The sequence below is a fragment of the Urocitellus parryii genome, chromosome 2, assembly GCF_045843805.1.
Source record: "Urocitellus parryii isolate mUroPar1 chromosome 2, mUroPar1.hap1, whole genome shotgun sequence".
Classification (NCBI taxonomy): Eukaryota; Metazoa; Chordata; class Mammalia; order Rodentia; family Sciuridae; genus Urocitellus; species Urocitellus parryii.
The window spans coordinates 149724840-149750389 of NC_135532.1; the positions used below are offsets into that span (position 1 = coordinate 149724840).

The window sequence follows — 25550 nt, forward strand, 5'->3', positions numbered from 1 at the left end:
AAGATACAAAATAAGAGAATATAAGAAAATTGGAGGATTATTCCAGATAGTTTAGTACTCAGCTGGCAGGAATTCTAGAAAACAGGGAGGAAAGGATGGTAGAAAATTATTGCAGAAAAATCATATAAGAAATTTCCCAGAACTAAAAGATGTGAGTGTCCATATTGAAAAGGTCAATTCTGTGCCCACCAAAAGTAAAAAAGAAAAGAAAAAGGATTAATTAAAGCATGTGAGTTGCAAAATTTCAGAGTACTGGGGAATAAAGATCCGAACAACTGAGAACAATACAGTGGGTTCCATATAAGTATTCAGAATCAAAATGATGGTCAACATCTTAATAGCAAAAACACTGGAAGTTAGGGGGAAAAAATGGAACAATGCCTTCAAAGTCTTCATTTTATCATGATTTTATCCTACACCAATAATATCAAAGTAAACCATGGACTTTCTAAAGCATGTAAATAACTAAAAAAATATATCATTTTATATATACTTTCCCAAGATATGTTTCTATAGAAGCCATGAAGAGAGGGAGTAAACAAAGAAGGGAGACGTGGCTGCAGGTATTAGGGGATTCAACATAGCCAAAAATGATGGCAAGGGATTCAGCAAGAGGTAGGTGTTCCCTAAGACAAATCCAGAGAACAAAGAGATGGCGTGTTTGACCATTTTGAGAAATGAGTGGCCTAGAAATAGAGATTTAATTAACAGAAGAAATATCTAAAGAAATAATTTTTAAAAAATGTTTGCTTCTGGGAAACAGACTTTAAGAGTAGAAAGGAACTGCTTTTTTAATATCTGCAGCATGGTCCAGTGGCTAAATCTATTTTTCATTAAGTAATACAAAATACCTGGGGCGGCCTACTTTAAAGAAAATAGGTATATTTTGGCTCATGGTTCTGGAGGTACAAGATCCAGCAGCCACATCGGTTGATGGCATTCTTGCTGGCAAAGTCGTGAGGTGGTACAGAACATCACATGGTGACAGCCAGGGTATGTGTCTGAATCTCTTTATAAAGCTACGAGGATTCAATCATGGGAGATCCACCGTAATCTTTTTTTTTTCCATTTTATATATAGAGAGCACAATTTTTCATATCTCTGGTTGTACACAAAGTAGAGTCACATCCTTCATGTCTTCATACATGTACTTGGGGTAATGATGACCATTGCATTCCACTGGCTTTCCTACCCTTATGTCCCCTCCCTTCCCCTCTTCCCTTTTGTCCTATCTAGACTTTATTTAATCCTCCCACACTAGCATCTTATGGATCAGCATCCTTAAATCAGAAATCATTTGGCATTTGGATTTTTGGGATTGGCTAATTTCACTTAACATATTCTTCAGCTCCATCCAAATATTTACCTGCAAACGCCATGATTTCATTCTCTTTTAATGCTGCTATAAACATTGATGTGGCTGTGTCCCTGAAATGTGCTGTTTTAAAGTCCTTTGGGTATAGACCAAGGAGTGGGATAGCTGGGTCAAATGGTGGTGCCATTCCAAGTTTTCCAAGGATTCTCCATACTGCTTTCCATATTGGCTGCATCAACTTGCAGTCTCACCAACAATGTATGAGTGTACCTTTCTCCTCACATCCTCGCCAACACTTATGGTTGTTTATATTCTTAATGGCTGCCATCCTGACTGGAGTGAGATACAATCTTAGAGTAGTTTTGATTTGCATTTCTCTAATTGCTAGAGATATTGAACATTTTTTCATATATTTCTTGGTTGATTGTATATCTTCTTTTGAGAAGTGTCTGTTCAGTTCCTTGGCCCATTTATTGTATCTCAGTGACAAATCCCTCTGAAAGGAAAACGAGGAAAACTACCCCATTTACAATAGCATCAAACACAAACAAACAAACAAACAAACAAAAACACTTGGGAATCAATGAAAGAGGTGAAAGACTTCTACAATGAAAACTACAGAATGCTAAAGAAAGAAATTAAAGAATACCTTTGCAATATGGAAAGATCTACCTTGTTCTTGAATAGGCAGAATTAATATTGTCAAAATGACTATACTACCAAAAGCACTATACAGATTTAATGCAATTCCAACCAAAATCCCAATGATATTCTTCATAGAAATAGAAAAAGGAGTCATGAAATTCATCTGGAAATAAGAGATCCAGAATAGCTAATGCAATCCTTAACAGGAAGAGTGAAGCAGGTGGTATCATTATACCAGATCTCAAACTATACTACAGAGCAATAGAAACAAAAACAGCATGATACTGGCACCAAAATAGACTGGTAGACCAATGGTACAGAATAGAGGACACAGAGACTAACCCACATAATTACAGTTATCTTATATTTGACAAAGGCGCCAAAAATATACATTGGAGAAAAGATAGCCTCTTCAAAAATAGTGCTGGGAAAACTGGAACTCCATATGCAACAAAAAGAAATTAAACCCCTATCTCTCACCATGCACAGAACTCAACTCAATGTGGATCAAGGACCTAGGAATTAAACCAGAGACACTGCATCTATTAGAAGAAAAAATAGGCTCCAATCCCCATCATGTTGGATTAGGCCCAACTTTCTTAATAAGACTCCTATAGCGCAAGAATTAAAATTAAGAATCAATAAATGGGATGAATTCAAACTAAAAAGTTTATTCTCAGCAAAAGAAACAATCAGTGCGGTGAATAGAGAGCCTACTAATTGGGAACAAATTCTTACTACATGCACGACAGATACAGCACTAATCTCTAGAATATGTAAGAACTCAAAAATCTTAACTCCAACATAATCTCATCTAATCCTAATCATTTTCCAAAGGCCTTACTTCTAAACACCATAGTCAAATTAAGTTTCCACCTTCTTAATACCTCAACATGGGGATTAAACTTGAGCATAAGTTTATGGGAAGAAACCATAGCAAAAAAAAACTTGTACATACGTTTCTGGATAAAAATGAAAATTAAAAACTCATTTACAAAACCTACTATATCAAAATAAGTATTTAAATGAGTGTTGTACAGATGACAAGCCTTTGAGCCCCACTGAGAACGATCCAGGTATATTAATAATCCTTGCAGAATGCTCTGCCTTGCTCTACCTGGGATGGTGTGGATTTTAGCAGAAAGAGTCTTTCCATTCATCCCAACCACAAGGTAGTATGGTCCAGTGGTTAATGACATGGGTTCTTGAGCCAGAAAGATGGGTTCAAAGCTCACTAATGTGATTTTAAGGTAAATTAAACTTTCTGAACATTGTTTTTTCTTCATACATAAAAATTAGGATAATACTACTTCTGAGGATAATATTATAACCTCATAAGGATCTAAAACTATCTGAGGTTTTTGTGAGAATTCAATGAGGTAATGCATGGAAATGCAAGGTACCTGATTCATAATGATTATAAATATTTGCTAGTAGCTCTACAGGATTTTTTTAAAGAGGTTCTTTTGTTATTGGGGAATTTGACAAACACTGCCACAGAACTCTCAATGTAGAATTCTCCCAATTTTAGAATTCTTTGATGTTAACATAGTTCCTTTAACTACAAGGGTCCATGACCCTTAGTGGATAAATCTGCCTACCATCAAATAGCTCCAAGAGAAAAGTTAGATTTCATTGAAGAGTCTAGAAAGCTCTGAAGCATTATCCTAAAATGGACAGAGGGTAGAGTTGGACACCAACAATTTTGAAAGCAACTATGAAAAATCATAAGTTTTTAAAAATATACCAGGCATGGTGCTGCATACCTCTAATCCTAACAACTCGGGAGGCTGAGGCAGGAGGATCCATCACAAGTTCAAGGTTGGCCTCAGCAATTTAGTGAGGCCCTAAGCAACTTAGTAAGACCCCATCTCAAATAAATAAATAAACAAACAAACAAAGAAATAAATATATGACAAATTCATTGATGACTGAAAATCTATGATTTAAAAAAATATGATTAGTGGGTTCACAAACTAAATTGTCAGAGACAGGAATGTCTACCCTTTAGCATCTAGCCTCAGGCAAACATCTTGAACAGTAGAATGAGGGTAAAGACTCAAGGATCTAGCTGGAGTAGACACTTCTGTCATTTTCTTTCCCTTTTCCTTCTCTATTACCTTTTCGTTCTATTATTGCCCCAAAATATAGAGCTGAATTATAGTTTTCATTGTTTGATGAACTTTTTAGTTACATACTCCCTATTTGCTTAAAAAGTTAGTTTAACAAAACCCCCATAAATCTCAAGTAAACTAATGTTTATATGGAAAGGCCACCCTGTAATTGTTTGACAAGCCGATTTTACCCCAGGACAGTCTCAAAATATTTTTACCTCATTTAGGAGTTTCTATCACAGTGAGAGAAATGGAAAAGGGGAATAAGGAGGGGGGGAAAAAGAGTAAGGTCCACTCAAGGGAATAAGGAAATACAGTCAACCAGCTGATATGAGTTTGTCTCCAGGGACATTGTAGGACTGTTGTAAGCATTTCTGGAGACCTGCCACATGCAAAGCCATTGTGCAGATATGGGCATATAGGTAAGAAGCAACTGGGAAGGGCTGGATAATACTACTTCTGAGGATAATATTATCCTCAGACATAGCACAAAACAGGGTAAGAGCTGCGCATGGTGGTGCACACCTGTAATAGCAGCTATTCAAGGCTGAGGCAGAGGATTGTGAGTGTGAGGCCAGCCCGGGCAATGTAATGAGACCCTGTTTCAAAAATAAAATAAAATAAATCCAGTACAGAAGGGAGATCAGAGAATTGGCAATCATGGGAAATCATGAAGTAGCTGCCCGTTACACCCTCAGGGATGTTTCTTGGGTCCTCCGCTTCTGAGGAATTTCAGAGTTGGAAATTCCAATTCTCATTCTGTAGTGCTGCCATGATGTCTGCTCAGCCCCTGCCCAGATACCAAGGAATTCAAAGAAAAATGTAATAAAAGTATATATGGTGATATAAGAGGAAGAATTGCTGTCTTTATAGACTAGTAGAGTTCCATGCCCTTAGAGAATTGGTCTTTGGCCTGATAAAAGTTGCTAAAATGAGCAAAATGAGCAATCAACTCAACTTCTTTCTTCTTTAACAAGGAAGGCTTTTCTGCTACCCATGTCTATAATAAAACTAAGTAAAATATTTGATGTTTTGGCCACTTGTTTTACTTTTTTTCTACAAAGCCTTTGAGAAGAGATATTAAAAATACTGAAAATTTGAAGACCAGAATTTTATAAAAACATTATGAAAAGGGTATAATGGCTATTCCTCATGTCTGTTTCATTTAGCTTGTAAGGAGATGCTGCCTCTCTTCCAGCTTACCCTCAGTACCAACATTTATTAAACCAAACAACATAAACAAGAGTCCTAAACAATCATTGCTGACACTTCAGTACGTTTTAGTCTTAGGGACTGGTCTCCAAAATCCTCTGGAGCCAACAGAGGTCAGTTAAAGTACTTGAGCAGATTAAGTGAATTTGATTTATCCTAATTACCAGAGTACATGTTCTATAGGAAATTGTTGGATCACATTTAAGTCTGGCACACACACAACAAATTCTTCAGATTTTCAGTAAAGTGAGAGAAGAAGTGGACTTGTTAGAGCAGAAGAATAGATTAAAGGACTTTTTTTTTTTTTTTTTTTTTTTTTTTTAGCATGCAATGATTGTGTAACCATCCATACTGGCAAGCAGTTCATCAGGAAGAACCTGGCCCATCCATGCATATTATCAAAATGTGTGCTAAAACCAGTTCAGCTGAAAACACTGCAGACTGATGATAGTCAAAGAAAAGAGATTTACAGGAATTATTATGTCATGAGACTGATCCAGGTTTTAGTTTTATTTTCAGTCCCAGTTTTCTCACTGACTTCATGCATGGCTTTGGCTATCACAGGATTATCAGACATAAGAGAATTTAGAGATCAGCTAATTCACACCTTCAGACCCTGTAAGAATGGGTGCAAGACTTCTTGTTTAAAATATACTTTATCAGTTCCTCTGTTCACAGAACTGAAAATAATCAGTGGTCCTGCAGACAATGTGGGTTGCTCCAGAGAGGAGGGACTCCTCCTAATATTTTTCTTCTAGTCCAACAAGAGCCACACATTGCCTAAAGAGAGAGGATTGGTGTTCTTGGATGACTGTAGGGAAGGAGAGGTTTCATGAAGACAAAATAAATGGAAAGTAAATATTGGGGAATGGGTTAGGTGGATTTAGTTGGATACCAACATCTCAACATTTTATTTTAGGAATGAGAGATGGATCCTCTAAGGAGAGAGACTGGAGTTTGTCTGTGTTAGCTAATTTCCTTTGCCTCACTGAACATTATGTCTCCTTTTTCCTGTGTACAATGTGACCACAGCCCCCTGTAGCTGTGGGCAGGTACAGGCCAGGCTGGGGAGACCCTAGGTTGCCTTTGGAGTTGCACCCATGTGTCCCAGGGTGGCCACGTGGCTTTACTCTCTGCAGACAGGAACATCTAATGCCAGATATGGAGTGGAACTCTCCTAGCAGCAAAACAGCTGCTGGCCCCTTACTGTGAGAAAATTTTTGGAGCTTTTTCTGAGTAGATATAAATCTGTCTAAATGATTAAAAACAGGCAGGTTGACTTTCACCATGAGCAGGAAAAGGGAGGACAGTTCATTGTCATTTTGTTTCTGGGATAGTGTGTGACCATTTCAAATTTCTGGCTATAACCAGTCTATACATCTTTAATCTCTGCCTTACCATCCTGAGTTAAATGTTCTGACTCCAAGCTCTACACCCATGTTGATGTACAACAATTAGCCAGTAACTATCCTCTGTTTTCAGATGTCACATTTTATTGTCAGCCCAAGTGGTGGAAAATGCTGCTAAAATAAATGATTCACATGTATCTTCTAGTAGTGGAATTCAGCTATAGAAAGTCTTTCAGAAGCTACTGTTTTCCAGTTATTAATTAGGAAATTTTTAACAGCTGTCATTTAGATTGATCCTGTGTAGACACATATTATTCTGACATTTCGTCTCCTACCACAATCACATCTGGTTAGCTCTTTTCTACTCATCCTTCAAGCCTCAGCTCAGCTGTCACATTTTGTGGTAAAAACTTTCTAATTTCCCCAGACTTAGTGGCATGCCATTGACTCTGGGCTCCCATAGCATCTGGGGCATACTTTTACCAGGACTCTTGCCACTCTGTGGAGAAAACTTGGTCATTAGCTGCCTTTTGGATTACCTTAAGTTCAAGGGTAGGAACCCTGTTTCTTCATGTATGTAGCCACAACACCAGGCATAGTGCTGAGCACATCATTGGCACTTAAGAAATGTTAGCCGGATGGAACAGCTAACCTTTTACAAACAAATTGGCTTTAAAATGTCACTGGAATAACTGTTCTACATTTTGGTGTGCTGGGAGAAGTTGTGAGGACAGCCTGATTCAGAAAAGGAACACAATGCACATTTAGAAACTGGATGACTTTCAATGAATGCATTGTACTACACAGATCACTTTTTATTAAGTGGAATAAGAAGCAGGAAACTGAAGAGAAACACCATCCACATTTTGTAAGCACAAATCTACCTATTAAAAAGATGAAATTAATGATGTGTTTTCTCTTTTACTCTTTCCTTAAAATATATTATGGTACAAATAGGCATGTACTCTCTCTCTCATTAGTATCTCAGAAATCAGAACCAAGACCATCAAGTGGTTTTGTATTGAAACGTATGCTTATTTTGGCAAATTTAAATCATTTAAGAAAATTAGCAGTTAGAAAAGTTTCCATGTAACAGCTCAAAATAGAGAACCTTAAAAAAATCACATTTGTGAAAGAAGTATTATATTTGCAGTATAGGACTAAAGTTTACACACAGCAAATCATCTATAATGAGTTAGATGTTTCTTTTCTCCAAGAATATTAGATGAATTTTCCTACTGAAGAGCAAAAATAGACTCTTTTGAGTGTCACTGTCAATACCCAATTCAATTCAGTGAATTGATGACAAAGAGAGGTATAAAAAGTGAAACTGATAGGAAAAAAGGAAACTCCTTCTTGAAACTCCTACTATATTACCAGAAATATCTAAGGCCCTTTTTAATTTTTTTTAGAGAGAGAGAGAGAGAAAGAGAGAGATTTTTTTAATATTCATTTTTCAGTTCTTGGCGGACACAACATCTTTGTTTGTTTGTGGTGCTGAGGATCGAACCTGGGCTGCACACATGCCAGGCGAGCGCGTTACCACTTGAGCCACATCCCTAGTCCCAAGGCCCTTATTTTTTTGCATAATGAAATGAGCTGATAAGATATTGGTATTTTAGATTTAAGGAAGAATCACAAAATGATATCAGAATATGAATAATCTGGTATTAATGTGCAATAAGGGACAAACTAGAAAAGTTTTTTTTTATCATAGAACAATGTTAAAAATATGCAATTCCACTGTCAAAACTCCATTCTCATTTTATCAGTTGATGAAAGTCCCAGGATGGCTGTATCTGAGACCAGTATTAAGTATTAACTATTAAAAACTTTCACTTACATTTTATCCCAGGATTCCCACTTCTTTACCTTCACTTTTCCAGCATGAGACCCAAATTCTTTGGTGTTTCGAAACTACTTTACAATTAATTTCTGGCCCACAGATTTCTTCTTGTATAATTTTTGGCATTTAATACCAACATTTGATACCAATTTCCTCCTATTTTGTTATGCTTCCAGCTGCCCTGGTAACTTACAAGACCATCCTGTTGGCCCCTCTACCCCCATCAATACCTTGCCTATTTTCAAAATATGACTCTAGAGGTATTTATGTCTCATCCAAAAAGCTAGAGTGAAATGTAGGTTAGACCTTCCCCTAGGTTGGAGAAGATGAAAACATTTTATGTCTTATTGTGGTTTTGATTTCTAAACCCAGAACTCACCTGCACTACCACTGGAGCTTACCTTGTGTCTGGTTTCAGATTTTCTATTGTGGAGAAGGTTTGATTTGTAACTTGAATGGACTTGTTCTTCCCACTGAATGACCCATTTTCTCTGGATATAACTTCATATTCTGTAAAAGTGATAACAAAAATAAAAACACCTCAGATATTTACCTTCATATACCAAGCAATTTAATTCTTCTTGAAGCTACTAGCGCAATAAAGCCACACACATAAAGACGATTGTACTTCTAGAGACACATTGATCTTACTTGGTTGCAATTTCCAGATGGAATGGGAACATTTTGGGAGATGCTTATGGACTATTTCTGCTTTCCCTTGAGCAGAGCAGAGGAAGGTCTGGTAACTGGTAAAGACTGATGACCCTCTTATGGTTTCTTTGGTCATAGAGCCCATGATTCTTCAGGTAAGTCAGAAAGACTGCTACTTCCAAGAAACCCAATTTGGGGAAAGCTCTGTATCAGGCACTGTGCTTGGGCAGAACCCATGCTCATCCTCTACGGGGCTTTCAACAGAGTTGGGTTTAGGCCACTGAGTATGTGATACTGCTGCAAAAAGAATTCTTTGGGCTTAAAGCCATATCAGCAAATAATGGTTAACTAAATAATAAACTCCCTTCTTATAGTTCATTATTTGGAATTATATAATTATGTTTTTATACCTACTCCTTACAAAAGTTATGCTTCCTTGGTAATTTACTTCATATTAAATAAAAAATCATGCCCTTAAAGCCTGCATATAGATAAGCTTTAATTTCACTTAAAGGCATGTTTCTATCAACTTACAGGGATCATCAAAAGACAAAGACTTTCAGAATAAGCGACTTTAATTTACAGATTTGTTAGGTGGTTGTCCCTGCTCTCAGTTGGGATTTAACTTAATGCATGTAATGAGATGACAGAGAGGAATGAAAAACAAACAATAAAACAAACTACACCTCCCCAGTCAAGATCAGCTCCATGGATATAAAGAAATACACACGAGCAGGGCGTCACGTAAGGTAGGGAAGCGGCAAAAGAGCTGGCAAGTTAGGCCAGGGATTTCCGCTGATGTACCAGACCAAAGGTATAAGATGAACACTGGGAATAAAACCAAACCCAGAACAGGCCAGGAAGACCCAAAATCTCCAATTTTAATTGAAAAGGATTATTAATAGCTTATTTTTAAATCCCCAAAGGAGGATGGCTTTTTCTGAACATTTCTTAAATGACCATTCTTCTGAAAGCCAAAAGTTAAACTTGAAGACAGTGGCCACTGGAACTGGACAATAGCAGGGCAGCTACTGAAGGACTAACGACTACTAGTTAACTGAACAACACCTTGCTCAGACTCCCTTCTGATCCCAACTTATCTCCCTATTGGCTATTTTAGTGTAGAGAGTGGAAAGGGAGGGAGAGAGAAGATTTTCAATTCAAATCTGTTTTATATTTTTTTTTTATCTCAGAAGGGATATTTGCAGCTGTTAAAATGCAAGTTAAAAAAAAAAAAGAAAGAAAAAGGGAATCACATGACCTAAGGAAAGAGACAAACCAAGCCACTTGCTTTGAATTTCAGTCTTCCCATCTGCAGAATGTCAATAATCTCTCTTCATGGTGCTGCTTATGTGGATTATATTCAGAACAAATGGAAAGTGTCTAATAGTATTTTGAGTGATTTTACTCAACAGGTTGTACTTATTATTATTGTTGCTTTTATTAATTCTTATCCCTAAGTTGTGTTTTGAAAATAGGGCCACAGAAATTTTCAAAGATTCCAATTGGAAAGATTCAAGTGCTGCTTAGTCACCAAAAAAGAAAAGAAAAAAAAGAAAACCAAAATAATCTAATAGTTATGAAACTCTACTATTTATATGGAGTCTAATTAATTATGCACCAAAGTAATCACCTTTAAAAAAACATCTTTGGCTTGGGACATTCCTTGTTAACTCTGTGTTCTCCTCCTCAATACGAACCTGGACTTTTGGTAGTCAATTAGATGTATAAATACATTCTATGTATAATTCTTAGAAATTATAAATTTACATAATTAAAATACTCTTATAGATGAACCAGAAAAGAAAATCCTACAGCCTTAAAGAGGTAAATCAGATATTATCCAAGTAGGTATGTATTAGATAATTAGATTAACTAATTCTTATTTCATATCCTACATCTTTAGGGCAAATAAAATTTCAGAGACCCTCTGGCTTTAAGAAAAGATAGCCTCAGACTTTCACAGGAACTCCTTTTTAGCAAGTAAAACGACAGAGTTTTAGATGTTTTAACCCATTATAGGTATTCAATGCTGAGGGACTGATTTTTACATATTGGGATGGTAGCACCTGCGGGCATGGTCTCAGGTGAACAAGCAGGGCTAGGCAGATGGGAGGAACACAGGCAGGAGCTGGTTCTTCCTCAAAGCAAAGGCTAACTTCACATAAGAATGCACAAAATATGGTAGAGAGTGCCAGCTAAGCAAAGATAAGCTGCTTAAACTGGAGGTTGCCCAGATCACATGGTTTTGGTTAAGGAGAAATAGCTGTTGTTTTCCCCTTACATTTTCAAAGTAGGAAATGATTTTGGCAGATCCTGAATCTCCCACCCTGCGCACTGCTCCTTTCTCCTGCTGACAGCCTCTTGTTGGCCCTTCTACTTCCTGCACCAGGTATCCGGCAGGCTGGTACTGGGCAGCAGGAGCCACATGGACTCAGGTTTGTTCTCCACTGATTTAAGCCATTGGTCTTTTCTACCTACTTTTTCTTCTCATGTTTGACTATCTGTTCACTGTGAAGAATCAAATTGCCATATAACCAGTTCAAAGAATAGACCCAGGTTTCTTATTTTTCACAGTCATTTTTAGAGGAATTTGGTGGGAGAGCAGTGGGAGAATCAAAATTTCCTGAGATGAGCACAAAATCACCCAGAAATAGATTTTTAAAAATGCATTTCCTCTAAAGACAGTCTGAGGCCAATTTAAAAATTGGGTTGATAAAAGGAAAACTAGTTTAAATATCATGAGCAGTGGCAAACTCCTTCTGTATTTTCTTGATAATGGAAAGACCCGCTATGTCTGAAAGAAGAATTCTGAGAGGAGATGGAAGGGGGTACAGCTTTAAGAAATTTATTAAATTAACAGGGAGCCCGCTACAAGGACAAAGGTGACGTTTCCCATCCCATGACACTTTGACAATGTGCCTTAAGGTCAGCAGAACTCTGCTAGGACTTGCTACACCTTGGATGTCCTTCCCATGTCAGTTTGGCCCAAGGTACCCGGCTCCATAGACCTTGTGCTATGAAAGCTTTCTACTGAGACAGGGACAAAGAACAAATAGTTGGTTATCAAAGAAAAGGAAACAGAGGTTTCCAACCAACTAGAAGTTGCTAATAACTAACCTCTGGATCACACTTCCCCTACTCAACTGGCTGTTAACACTTCCCATGGGAGGAGGGACTGTACTTTCCAACACAAGTGATTGCCCCCTAGGCCTGCTCTTTCCTGCTTTGGGGCATGTATGCAGGAAAGAGAGAGAGGCTGGGGGGGGGGGGTCTATAAAAAAGCAAGACATACCTGCTCCCATGGGCACCAGCTCTGGGTCCCAGCTTCTCCCTGGAGAAGTCTGCTATCTCTGTTCTGTCTCCTTGAATAAAACTTGCTTTCTATGCTTCTCTTGGCATTTCTCAGGTGCTGAATCTTCCAGGGGGAACAAGGACCAAATCCTGATTCCAAAACCCATATCACCGCTATAGTAACAAGTCCTCATGCCATGATCTTACCAGTTACGGTGTCATTTAGTGGCTTCTCCCAGTCCAAGATGACAAATGAGGGGCACCCTTCCACAGTGACCACAGTGAGGTTGGTGGGGGGGTTCTGTGGAGGGCTGGTGGCATTCCCCTCCATGGCTTCCTCTGTGGGGAACCGTTTGACGGAGTCGGTGATGGAGCAGGGCCTGTTGTCTGGCTTTGGGATGTAACGCACATGAGGACCTAAGAGAAAATTCTGGCATTTTAGTAATTTTAAAGCCCATGAAAGAGATAGAGGTGAGATCATAATATAATTATCTGTTGGAGGGCATTGAGTCCCTTCATTATGGGCAGATGTTTGAAAGCAGTGCTATGGTTGGTTCAACTTGCTCATTTATTTACTAAACAGTTCTATGTTGTGTTAATATTCAAAATTAATTTGGACTCTATAGACTTGGTTTATACCTCATTATTTGTGGGGTATTGAGTCTTATCTCAGTAGAGAAGAATGAGCCTGACATTGAACATAATTCTGGTGTCATCCAATAAATCTGAGAAGTTAGACTCAAAAAGATCCAATAGTTCTAAGTAATTTATTTCCCCAAACAAGACTCAAGAGTACTTTAGGAAATTATATCTATATAATTTATGTATATATAAACACAACTTACATATATATACACACACAAGTGTGAGTGTGTATATATACACAGATATATATATATATATATATGTATATATATATATAAACATACCTATATATATCTACATATTTGTCTCCATATATACACATAACTACATAAATGTCTATGTAAATATACATAGTGTGTATATAAGTATGCACATCTATACATAGATGTATGCATATGTATGTCTAGCACCCAATAAGGTGACATTCACAGGAAAATGTTACCCATAATCAGAAGAAAAAAATCAATAATTTGAAACTAATCCAGAACTTGCATAGAAGTTAGAATCACCAGATAAGGAGAAAATACAGTTATGATTATGATTCACATGTTCAAAAAGTTAAGACATAAATATATAAAAAAATACCCAAGTCAAATTTCTAGAGATTAAAAAACTACAAAATATAAGATGCAAATTGCACTGGATAGAATCAATATATAATATGTTACAAAATAAATGACAGTGAACTTGAAGATATAACAATAAAACTATCCAAAATAAAAAACAGAGAGAAAGAATAAAAACAATCAACATCAGTGACTGTGGATGACTTCAAGTGTCTCATGTATATAAAATTGGAATACCTGGGGTGGATAGGCAGAAAAAATATTTTAAGAAATAATGGCCCCACATATTCCAAATATAATAACTTCTAAACCCACAAATCCAAAAAGTTCAAATAAAATGATTATGCATTATACATGAAGAAAACTCTGCCAATCATAATCAAATTTCTCAAAACCAGTGAAACAGAAAAAAATATTTAAAGGATATAGAGAAAAAGATAGGTATAGGATGACAAGATAAGGATTGTGATAGACTTGTCATTGGAAGGAATGCAAATGAGAGACAACGGAGCACCGTCTTTGAATATGGAAAGAAAAAATGTATCATGTGGGATTCAATAACTTGTGAAAAGATCTTTAAAAAACAAAAGCCAAGTTTCTTTTCAGAAATATAAAACCTATAAGAATTCATTACCAGCAGACTCCTACTATAAAGCATATTAAAGGAAGTTCAGGAGAAAGGAAAAATGATACCAGATGGAAATATGGATCCACACAAAGGGATGAAGAGCACAGAAACAGTAACTATATAGATAAATATATAAAACACTTTTCTTCATTACACACATACAATAAATTCATGATTATAATCCATGATTTTTCTCATTATTTAAATCACTCTTCAAGATAATTTATTGATAAAGAATAAGAGTTACATAGAATAATGTGAAAGTATAATATATGACAATAAAAGACTAACGGCCAGGAAGAGAAAAAAGAAGCTGGATGAGTGTAGGTTCTTACATTTTTTTTTTTTGGTGGGAAATAGATTGTGATAAGCTAAAGATGCAGACTGTGAACCCCAAAGCAACAACTAAAATAACAAAGAGTGACAGCTATCACACACTCAAAAAGATAAAACAGATTCATAAAATACTCAATCTAAAAGAAGGCTAAAAAACAGGACAAGAGGGAGTAAAGGATAGATGGGATAAATAGAAAATAAACAGTGAGATAAAGGTTAAACCTAATAATATCAATAATCATATTAAATATAAGATTCTATGTAATCCAAATAAAATGCAAAGATTGTTAGAGTGAATAGAAAAGCAAGACCCAACCATAAAAAATACACGTTAAACATCAAGAGAGTAATAGGTTAAAAATAAAAAAGATGAAAATATACGATATGAGTCAAAAGAAAGTTTGACTGAATATGCCAACGAATTAGATTTCAGTGTCAATAATATTACCAGAAACAGAAAAGGTCATTTCATAGGGATAATGAATCAATTAATCAGAAGTTTATTATAATCCTAAATAATTTAGGTCTGCACTTCATTACACACATACAAAACAAGTGACACAAAACCAGATAAAATTGCAAGTAGAAATAAATTCATGATTATAATCCATGATTTCAATACTCTTCTCTTTTTGATGTGGAGCAAGTATACAGAAAATCAGTAATCACATGGCATAACTGCACAGTACAACCAAACAACTTGACCTAACAGACATTTATACAACACTATGGACCGAATTGCATTCCTCTAAAATTCATTTGTTGAAGCTCTAAGTTCCAATGTAACTAATTTGGAGTAGGGACTTAAATGAGATCATTAGGGTTGAGCCCTAATCTAATCTGACTGGTATCCTGTCTTTGTCAGAAAAGAGATATTAGAGATGGATAAGCACAGAGAAAAGACCATATGAAGTCTCAGGGAGAAGGGGCCATCAGCAAGTCAGGAGAAACCAAACCTGCCAATCTCAGACTTCTTATCTCCAGAAGTGTGAGAAAATATCTTTCTATTGCATGAGCCATCAATTCTGTGTTTGTTATGACAGCCCTGGCAAGTTAATTCAGCATCCCATTTAAGAAAAAAAAAATACATTCTTTTCACACAACATACGTACCAAGATGTACTATGTTCTAGGCCATAAAAAAAGATCTCATCAAATTTAAAAGGATTCAAGTAATACAGAGTATCATACGATACTGGAACTAAATTAGAATTAATAACAGAATGATCTCTGGAGTATTTCCAAATACTTGGAAATTTAGCAGCACACTACTAAATTATCAATAGGCCAAAGGAAAAAATCAAGACAGCAATTAGCATTTTGAGCAGAATGAAATAAAGACAAAATATATTAAAAAATGGTGGATGCTGCTTGAGTAATATCTAGTGGGAAATATGTAGCACTAATTTCTATATTAGAAAAGAAGAGCAGGAGCTGGGGTGTAGCTTAGTTGTACAATACTTGCTAAGCATTTGTGAGGCTTTGGGTTTGACAAGAAAGTGGTCTCAAATCAATGAATTCATCTTTTATTTCAAGAAACAAAAGTCAGAAAAGCAAATTAAAGCAAAATTAAGCAGAAGGAAGAGTAAAAAGAAATGAAACAGACACAGAAAAAAATAATGGAGAAAATTAGTAATACAAAAAGTTGGCCTTTTGAAAAGATAAAAAAAAAATTCATAAACTTAAGCCAGACTGATGAGGCAAAAATAAGTAAATAAATAAAAGACATTAAGAATATCAAGAATGAGAAGAATGACATCAACACAGATTCTTCAGACATTAAAATTATAATAAGGGAATATTATAAGCAACTTTATGCAAATAAAGTTGACTACTTAGATGAAATGTGCTAGTATTTAAAAAAAAACATTACCAGAGCTTCCTAAGGAAGACAAAATATTCTGAATAGCCATATACTTAGTAAAGAAAGTAAATTTATATATTAAAAACATTCCCACAGAGAATGTGAGACTCAGACAGCTGCAGTGGTAAATATAACTAAACATTTAGGAAAGAAGCAATAACAATTCTAACAAACTCTTCCAGAAAATTGAAGAGGCAATTTCAGCATTATTCTAATACTAAGCTAGACTAGACATTACAAGATCCACATATATATGGACAATTGATTTTTGACAAAGGTATAAATACAATTCAATGGAGAAAGGAGTCATTTCAAATGATGCTACAACAACTGGATACTCAAAAGCAAGAAAGGACATGTGTTCATAGTTTGTATCATATACAAAATCAATATACATCGTTCACTCAATGTTCATCAAAAATCTAAATGCAAAAATGTAAAACTTCTAGAGGGAAATCATGTGGGAGTTACTCTTTGTGACTTTTGATTAGCCAATAATTTATTAGACAACACAAAAAATCCAGATATTAGAATGACAGTAAAAAATATTATGAACTTAATGTAAATAGATTTAACAACTTAGATAAAATGGACTAACTGCTTGAAAGATACAACCTACCAAAGTTCACTAAAAAAGAAACAATACTGGAGAAAAAATATAGTGGAAAGTACTATACTTATTAAAGAAAGTGCATTTCATATTCTTAAATGAAAACTAATAATAAGAATGAAGAAAGATGGGGCTGGGGTTGTGGCTCAGTGGTCGAGCGCTCGCCTAGCACATGTAAGGCCCGGGGTTCGATCCTTAGCACCACATAAAAATAAATTTTAAAAAAGATATTTTTTAAAAAAAGAATGAAGAAAGGTGAAATTAGACGGACATTATTACCCTATATACATGTCTGATGATACTATCGTGTGACTCTGCATCATATATAGCTAGAGAAAGAAGAAGATGTGCTCCATTTGTGTACAATGTGTCATGTATAAGTAATTAGAACAAATAAAAAGAAAGAATGAAGACAAAAAAAAAAAAAAAAAAAAAAAAAAAAAAAAAAAAAAAAATAAAAATTGGCAAATAGCTTCATTAATTAAAAAGAGAAGACACATACTAGGAGAAAATATTTGCAATGCACGTATCTGAATATACTCAAAATTCAACAACAGGTAGACAAATAATTCCATTTAAAATGTGGGCAAAGCCAGGTGTGGTGGAAGACGTCTGTAATCCCAGCAGCTCAGGGGCTGAGACAAGAGGATTGCAAGTTCAAAGCCAGCCTCAGCAACTTAGCAAGGCACTAAGCAACTCAGTGAGACCCTGATTCTAAATGAACTACAAAATAGGGCTGGGGATGTAGCTCAGTGGTTAAGTGCCCCTGAGTTCAATTCCCAGTACCCAGCTCCCCGCAAATAGGCAAAGTTTGGATATACCAAAAAATACAGATGGATGGAAAATAAATGCATGAAAAGATGTTTACCATCTTTAGTCATTTAGAAAGAAGTAAACTGAAATAAAACTTAGTTACTACTACTAACCTATTGAAATAGCTAACATTTAACAAGTTGATCATACAGGGAAGGTTGTGGAAGAACTGGAAGCCTCATTACCGCTTACAGAAAGGTAAAACAGTACAACCACTTTGGAAAACAGTTTCAAAATCTTAAAAATGTTAAATATAAACTTAGATATCGTTTTGCTATTCCCTAAGTATTTGCTCAAAAGGAATGAAAGCACATTTCCATACAAAGACGTGTACACGTGTACACGAGAGGCCCCAGTAATTTTATTGATAATGTAAAAAAGAAATTATAAACTCTTGAATATCATGAATAGGTTTAGAGAAAAAAATATTTTATATCCGTATAATAAAAAGAATTGGACTACTGGTACACAGAGTAACATGGATAAGTCTCCAAATAACTATGTTGAGCCAAATAAGCCAGACAAGAAAAGAGTTCATAGTGTAAGTTTTCTTTTATATAAAATTCTGTAATGTGCATACTAATATATATGGTATAGCACATCTGTGGTTACCTAGGGACTAGGGATAGATGAGGGACCTGAGGGGGAGGGATTACAAAGGATCATGACAAATGTCTGCAAGTCACACTGTGTTCATTATTTTGATTGTGATAATGGCTCCATAGGTGAATATATACATTAAAATTTATCAAATTTTACACGTCAGAAAAAATTACAAAGGAATATTATGTTTCTCCTACTGTGGTACATTAGATTATTATTCAAACATATTCTCTGTGTCCATGGAAGGAGTAAACTTCCCCATCCTTGGTTGAGCTTGGCTATGTGACCTTTTTGCCCAATGTTTATTGGCAGACACTACATAAAAATGAGCTTGAAATGTAGCTGTGTATTTGGATGGCATGTCTCTTTGCTCTGTATTGCTATAAGAATGGCTTCTCCTGGCTCACTGTTGGTTCCTTACCCTGGTTACCAGAATTAGATCACTGCACTCCAGCTATATCACAGACTCCAGCTATACCTGCTTCAAGAAGTAGGTGCACCTTGCTAAGCATCAGACCCCCAGTTGACTTGAAGAGACTCAAAAAATAAATCCTGATTATAGTAAGCTAATAAAGTTTTATGGTTGTTACATAACAAAGTCTGACTGATCCTCCCTCCTAAAATAGCCGTGTCAAACTCAAGATGCAGAACTAAACCTACCTTTGAATCTGGGCTTCCCAAGATGATCTGTTTCTCTTGTTGGGCTTGAACTAAAGTCAGTTGTGTTACCTAAGAATGAAAAACAATAAACAATTTTGGTGAAGAGAAGAAAAGCTTTATAATACAATGGCGAATAATAAAAACTAAAGATGGCCAATATTTATTCTAGTTATAGGGCTGTAGGGTAAATTTCCTTTATTATTTTTATACTTATTATTATTTTATTATTTTTATACTTATTATTATATTATTATTTTATACTTTTTAAACCACAATATAAAAGGGTTTTTTTATGTCCTGCTGCAAAATGTTCTGGACTATAATAAATAATGAATTAAAAATTACAACCAAGTGGTTAATACTCATTACTAACTTAAGATATATGTAGTTAGTAATGACATGAGGCTTAATAGGAGGTAGCAGGTACAGTTTAGTCATTTTAGGAAACAAACTTGGCATTCTATGTCCACTAAGGAAAGGAGCATATTCTACAACAATGTATTGAAAGTAAGTATAATTTTAAAATTGAAAATGCCCAAATTGATTATAAATTGAGTAAAATAAAAGATTTAGAACTGAGACTTTATTTCCCTCCCAATTTGAAATGTTTTAGTACCTCATAGCTAAGAGCCATCCATGGGCTGTGTGTGGACTACATCAGCATCGCAGCCTAGTGAATGGGAGAATCTGGTGTCTGGGAACTTCCTGTGGAAATTTCCTCAGGCTAAAACTGCCCAAACATTTGTGACCCTATTCAAGCTCTGCCTGGTCACTGGAGATGGGGTGACCTGCTGTAGCCACACAGACTCTAAGAGATGGATGTGACCTGCCAAGATGTCAGTCCTCCTGCTGACTGCAAGACACCATGAAGCAAGACTCCACTCCTGAAACCTTATCTCTGTCTTTGATGTACTCCCTTAAATAAAACCACCAGAGTCATTTTCTAATTGTCCAGTTGCAGCTCCTATGTGGCTTTGGCCTATCAGGTACCCCAAGCTTCTTTAAAACTATTTTTTCTGAGTCTATGTCTTTTGTTCTTCACTAATTATTCTGACTTATCTTACATTCTCTGCGGGCAGGAAGAAGGACCCATTATCAAGGTGCTGGCTGCCTCCCCATAGCTAAGCATCCAGCGAAAACTGATTGACATACTAACCAAGCTCTTCTCCAGAGGCAGGAGCTGTTGGCTGCTTTTTGTCTATCTCTGGTCTCTCTGAGGGGATTCCTGTAGGTTTGGGTGTTGCTCTCAGGGGTGGGGAAGTTACTCGGCCTGATGAGATGATTCCTGTAATGTAGAGCCAAAGTAGTAAGACTTTATAGAAGCACTGCCAAGCTTCCCATTTATTTATTCAATAAATATTTGGTAAGCACTTACCATGTGGCTTGGCACTGTTGGCCAGGCTTGGAGAAAAATAAGACCTGGTTCCTGATGGAGGTAGATGTGTGAGCCAAGGGTATTGAAATATCACAGATATTGTGAAAGAACTAGATAAGGTCACAGCAGGGGCAAGGAGTGGGAATGCTTACAGATCTCTATGGGGAAAGATGGAAGGTGTTGGGGAGGGTTGGAGTGTTTTCAGAGGATGTACTAATGAGAGAAGTGATCAGTAGATAGGGAGGAGAACTGTATTCTAGTGAAGTTGTAGGAAGAACATTGGGGAATGGCCCAACTTGAAGTTTAACTGGCAGCCATGGGAGATGGCCAGAGAAGAAGGAAACAAAAATTCCTAGGATAATGTCCATGATTCTGGCCTGAGTGCCAGAACAGTGTTACTCTGAGTTGCTATATTCAACAGTGACTCCTCCACTTTAAAAATACTCATAAGTCTCTAAAACTGGATCCATCCCAAGGTCCAGGCAAGTCCGAGTGTTTACAGTAGAGTGGAGTTTGGATTGGATTTTCTATTTCCTCTGGGTAAAAGAGTCCTTCTTGGGCCATAGAGTCAAGGGCTCTGAGCTGGACCTGAGGACTCTGGCCCAGCATGGAATCCTGGGAGAGTCAGGCAGATGGGCCTCTGATTCACCCCTAGGGACTTATGCTCCTTGTCCTAGAGGGAATGCCTCAACAAGACAGCAAGAAAAACCCAGGGAAGTCACACCACAGCCCACATACACTTTTCAGAGTTGGCAGAGTCAGCAGGAAATGCTGGCAGACGTTTCACCCTGGCAAGGAGAGTGGGACTCAGAGGCCTTGGTGGATCTGGAAAAAGGTGACAAATGGCGGGTGCCCTGCAGCCACCTAAGACTGCGCTTCCAGCCAGAGAGCCTCAGAGGACTCCCAGACATGAGATGGATTTCCTGAATTCAGGATAGACTTTTCTGTGGTGTCAATCAGGTCAAATCTGTACTACTGCCCTTGTTTGGCATTTGGCTTCTTGGTGCAGCCATTTCCTTTGAATTGGTGGTGGAAGGTGGGGCATGGGGAGCAGTGACCAGAGTTAGTCTCAGAAGGGGAAAGTGTTTATGGTTTGTCTTTGGGCTTGGTGGGCTGTCCTAAAGCTACACTCACTGAGAGGAAAGAAAATGATTCATGTAGCAGCAACCAAGGCCACTGAATTGCAGATGAAGACCTACAGCCTTGCCAGGGGACTCTGCAGGGGCAGTCCCCTGGGTTTTCCACGGGCACTTTCAGGTAACACTTCCAGTGTGTGACTCATTCCGTCTGACCTGAAGGCAACAGGCACTCATGTCACAGCTGCCTAACATAACTAATGAGGAAAACCTGGTATCCTCACAAGGCCATGTCACGAGGCTTTGACTCAGGAAAGCACCAAAAGCATGAATGAGGCTGATTCCTCCTCTAGACACCTGGGCTCTAGAGTTTATCCTAACAGTCATGGGGATCTAGAGATCATCACAGACATCCCCAAAGCTTCCAATCAGCATGCCCTCCTGTTATCCAGCAAAAAGATAGATGTCCACTCCCTTTCACATAAGCCCTTCTCTGTTTCATCTTTCACAGTTGCCTTTAATACTTTTATCCTGATTGCACATACCAAATATTTAGGGAGCAGAGATTGGGAGGAGAAGGAACCATGAGAAACATGCTATGATTTGCTGTCAGGTCCCAGGAGGAGAGCTCTTAATAGCAGTGAGGTAAAGCTTTGCTCTGAACTGGATCGATTTTCATTGATTCTTAATTTAATTCATTTATTTGTTCAGTTGTAACTTATCAAATATCCCCCATGTGCTAAGCACTGAATATAGTTTTGGCAATTTGGGGAAAATATATCAAGATTTCTGTCATCATAGAGCTCACCTAACCTATGCAAACAAATAGGTATAAAACAAGTATAAAATGATTGCTCTTTGCCCTAATGGAAGTATGTGCTAAGGACACATTGAACAGAGAAGCAAGGCTGAGACCTCCTTGGGGAGCTAGAGAAGGATGTGTGAGTATCCCAGGTCTGGGAGGGACCATTCTGTGTAGAAGAGGAATCCACACGTAGATGTGGAGGAGGAAAAGAAGCTCGACTCCCAAGACACCTCCCTGCCTGGCTGCTTAGGGAGGCTAACTCAATCACCTCAGTAGTTTATTACCATCTCCTCCCTGAGTACCATAATACTGGGCCTGGCATGGGGCTGGTGCATAGGAGAGCTTTCATCGAGATGTATAGGATTTCATTTCAGGAGACAGAATGATAAGTCAACGACAGGGTGTCCCATTTTCAGTGATCCTTAGGGACTTGGTAACATAGAGCATCTGTCCCAAATAATCCATTCGTTGAAGGGCCTGAGTTGGGCTTCTATCTAGGTTCCAGGTACACAGACATCTAAGAAGCAAGCTGGCTTAGATGCAGAGGGGCTATTTCTTTCACCCTACCCATCCAGATTCAGGATATGAATCCTCAAAGCTGTAACTTACAGTGTCCAGTCTTTGGGGCCAACGCAAGCATGTGTCACCCATGCCAGTGGTTGGCACACGAGGAAGGGAGGTGGTTGGCTAGTAAAACTGAAATCATGGAGGAAGAAAGAAGATACATAATGAGCTTACCTATGCTTCCTGGTTTCCCAGTGACATTATTTGGTGGTAAAGGTTTTCTTCGTGGAGGCACAGCTCTAGGTGGCCCTGCTGGGTGGCGAGTCCCTGGTATTGGGGTTGAGAAGTCATTATAGACAAAGCCATCATAAGAATTTATTGTATAAAATAACAGTTTTTTTTAAAAAAAAATAACTTCTGATAAGTATCAGTTGATGACAAAATAGAATTTATAGAAAAGTACATATGAATAATACATACTGATATTCCTCTAAATTAATGTTGGGTGTGTACCCAGGGACAAAGCAGCACATTAGTATAGGTAAAGTATATCCTTTAGTTATCAATGAAAATACATGAGTGTATCTGTGTTTTGAAAGACTGATAGATATAGGATTCAGCATATTTAGATTCTTATTTAAACTTAACAAGAAGATTTCTGAACTTCATTAACCTCACTTGCCTTTGATTTTGAAACAATAATTTCGTATGTCATTTTAGCTTTGAATTAGGCATATTATTTCTTTTTTTGTGGGTTCCCAACCTGTCCCCAACTCCAGCATGAAACTATAATTAGACAAACATCTTTAGAACTTCTCAAGAGATTATACCAAAGTAGCCCTAATGGCAGAAACAAGAATCCTGTGCCTGTGGAGAGCAGGGGCACTATTAACCACTTTGGTGACTGTGAACTCACAAGGACTCTTGGCTAGGGGATAGAAGTGGGAGCTAAAGTTTAACACCCACTCTGCTTTCCCACTGGATAGCTCTGGCACTAGGCTGCCAGCCCAGAGGAAGGAAACTTTTCCAACTGGCCTGTCTGTAGGGGCAGCAGAAAGAGGCACCTTTTAATAATTTGAACAAAGGTGTCTATTTTGCACAAGGGTTGGCAAGTTTAAAGTTTTTGGAGCAGTCCACCTTAAACCAAACTTTAAGTCTTAGGTTATAGCTTAAAATTTATTTCTTTGTATTATTTATGTTGGTTTTAAAATCTTCAAGTAAAATTGTCAATTCAGGAAAATGCCCCATGGCTTTAAGTACTTCCTAAGATATTAGGGGTGGGAAGAGATAAACGGAGAGAAGGAGAAAGGAAGAGAGAACAGAGGGGGAGAGGGAGGAAGAAAAAGGAGGAGGGAGCATGCACTTTCTCAGGAAGACGGTGACAGAGACAATTGTGTGCAAGACTAAGTCTCACAGCATCCTTTAAAAAAACAAAGGTAGTCTGAATTGCCACCTTCATAATTTTACCTATTACATTTACATACAGAATACTCTCAAATCAGGAACATAAAGAATTTCATTCCAAAGACTGTGGTAATGAATCATACAAGAACATAACTTTAGCATGATAAAAACTAGAACCCACAGTGACTGCAGCATTTGTTCCTCATGGCCCCTACGAACATTACAGAAAGTACTTATTAAATTGGTACCCCTTTATGGGTTCTTATTAATATTTAGAGCACTTTTCATTCCTCCAAAGATAATATTTTGGAATGTTTCTCTAGCAATATGCATGAACTGTTAACCTGGCTCTGACACATTGTGAGGAGATGATGCTGTTTTTTGAACTAATACTACTGCAGTTACTGTCACTGTGCATGTTGAGAGGTAGTCAGCGTCTTATTCCTTACCTGGTTTTTTTGTGGAGTGGGTGAAGTCCACTGACACATTTCTGCCAGCACCTGATGGTTTGGGTGCTTGCTTGGTTCCTATGACAAGAAAACATGAGAAGGAATAAATACATGGTAATAATGTACTAAGTCTTCTTCGTGGGAACTTGGTAGATCTGTCAGTGGTGATGTGCATTCTTGGCAGAGCAGGGGTATTGGTGCTTTTGTGCCCACATTTTAATTAGCTCCTACTATCTGCAGAAGGAGAAAGATCCCTAGTCTTATATTCATTGATTATATCTTTTCTGTAAAGTTAGCATTAGATTGGAGGTTGTGGTTTTGTCACAATTTTCCAAGATACTTATTCTGTACTGCCTTCCTGGATGGTATTGCTTTACCAAGTAGAATTTCATCTATGGCAAGTAACTACTTTTTGCCAGTATTTGTAAGTATATTTTATGGTTGAAAAAAATGTTCCTCCAACTCCTCCGTGCCCATTAAAATACCTTAGAATTCCAATATGTTTGGGATTATACTTAATGAATTAACTTTTAAAATGTTCCTTAGTTGACCTCAGTTATCAGGCTGTTGAGGCTGCCAACTATATTTTTAACTTTGGAATTCCCTGGATAGGCCTAGAACTCCAAATTATTATTTAGAAGAAACCAAATTGAAAATCGTTTTGTGTGACTTTCTTTTTTCGTCTCCTAAGTTTCCCAAACACAACCTGGTAGTTATTACTTGGTCATTTATCTAAATATACAGAATTGAATTGGGTAGTTTCCCTACAGCCTAGAGAACCAATGTA

General features: G+C 37.2%; 1 protein-coding gene across 3 annotated transcripts in view; it reads right to left on the minus strand.

Annotated features, from left to right (window-relative positions):
* Nucleotides 1-25550, minus strand: part of Abi3bp (ABI family member 3 binding protein) — a 233185-nt gene that overhangs the window by 7353 nt on the left and 200282 nt on the right. For all 3 annotated transcript variants that reach the window (XM_026402395.2, XM_026402396.2, XM_026402392.2), the window contains 6 exons: nt 24764-24841; nt 23145-23237; nt 20307-20435; nt 19151-19219; nt 12634-12843; nt 8883-8991 (listed from right to left, as the gene is read on the minus strand). In XM_026402395.2, coding sequence (XP_026258180.2) covers nt 8883-8991; nt 12634-12843; nt 19151-19219; nt 20307-20435; nt 23145-23237; nt 24764-24841 — 688 coding nt within the window. The remainder of the gene's footprint in view (nt 1-8882; nt 8992-12633; nt 12844-19150; nt 19220-20306; nt 20436-23144; nt 23238-24763; nt 24842-25550) is intronic.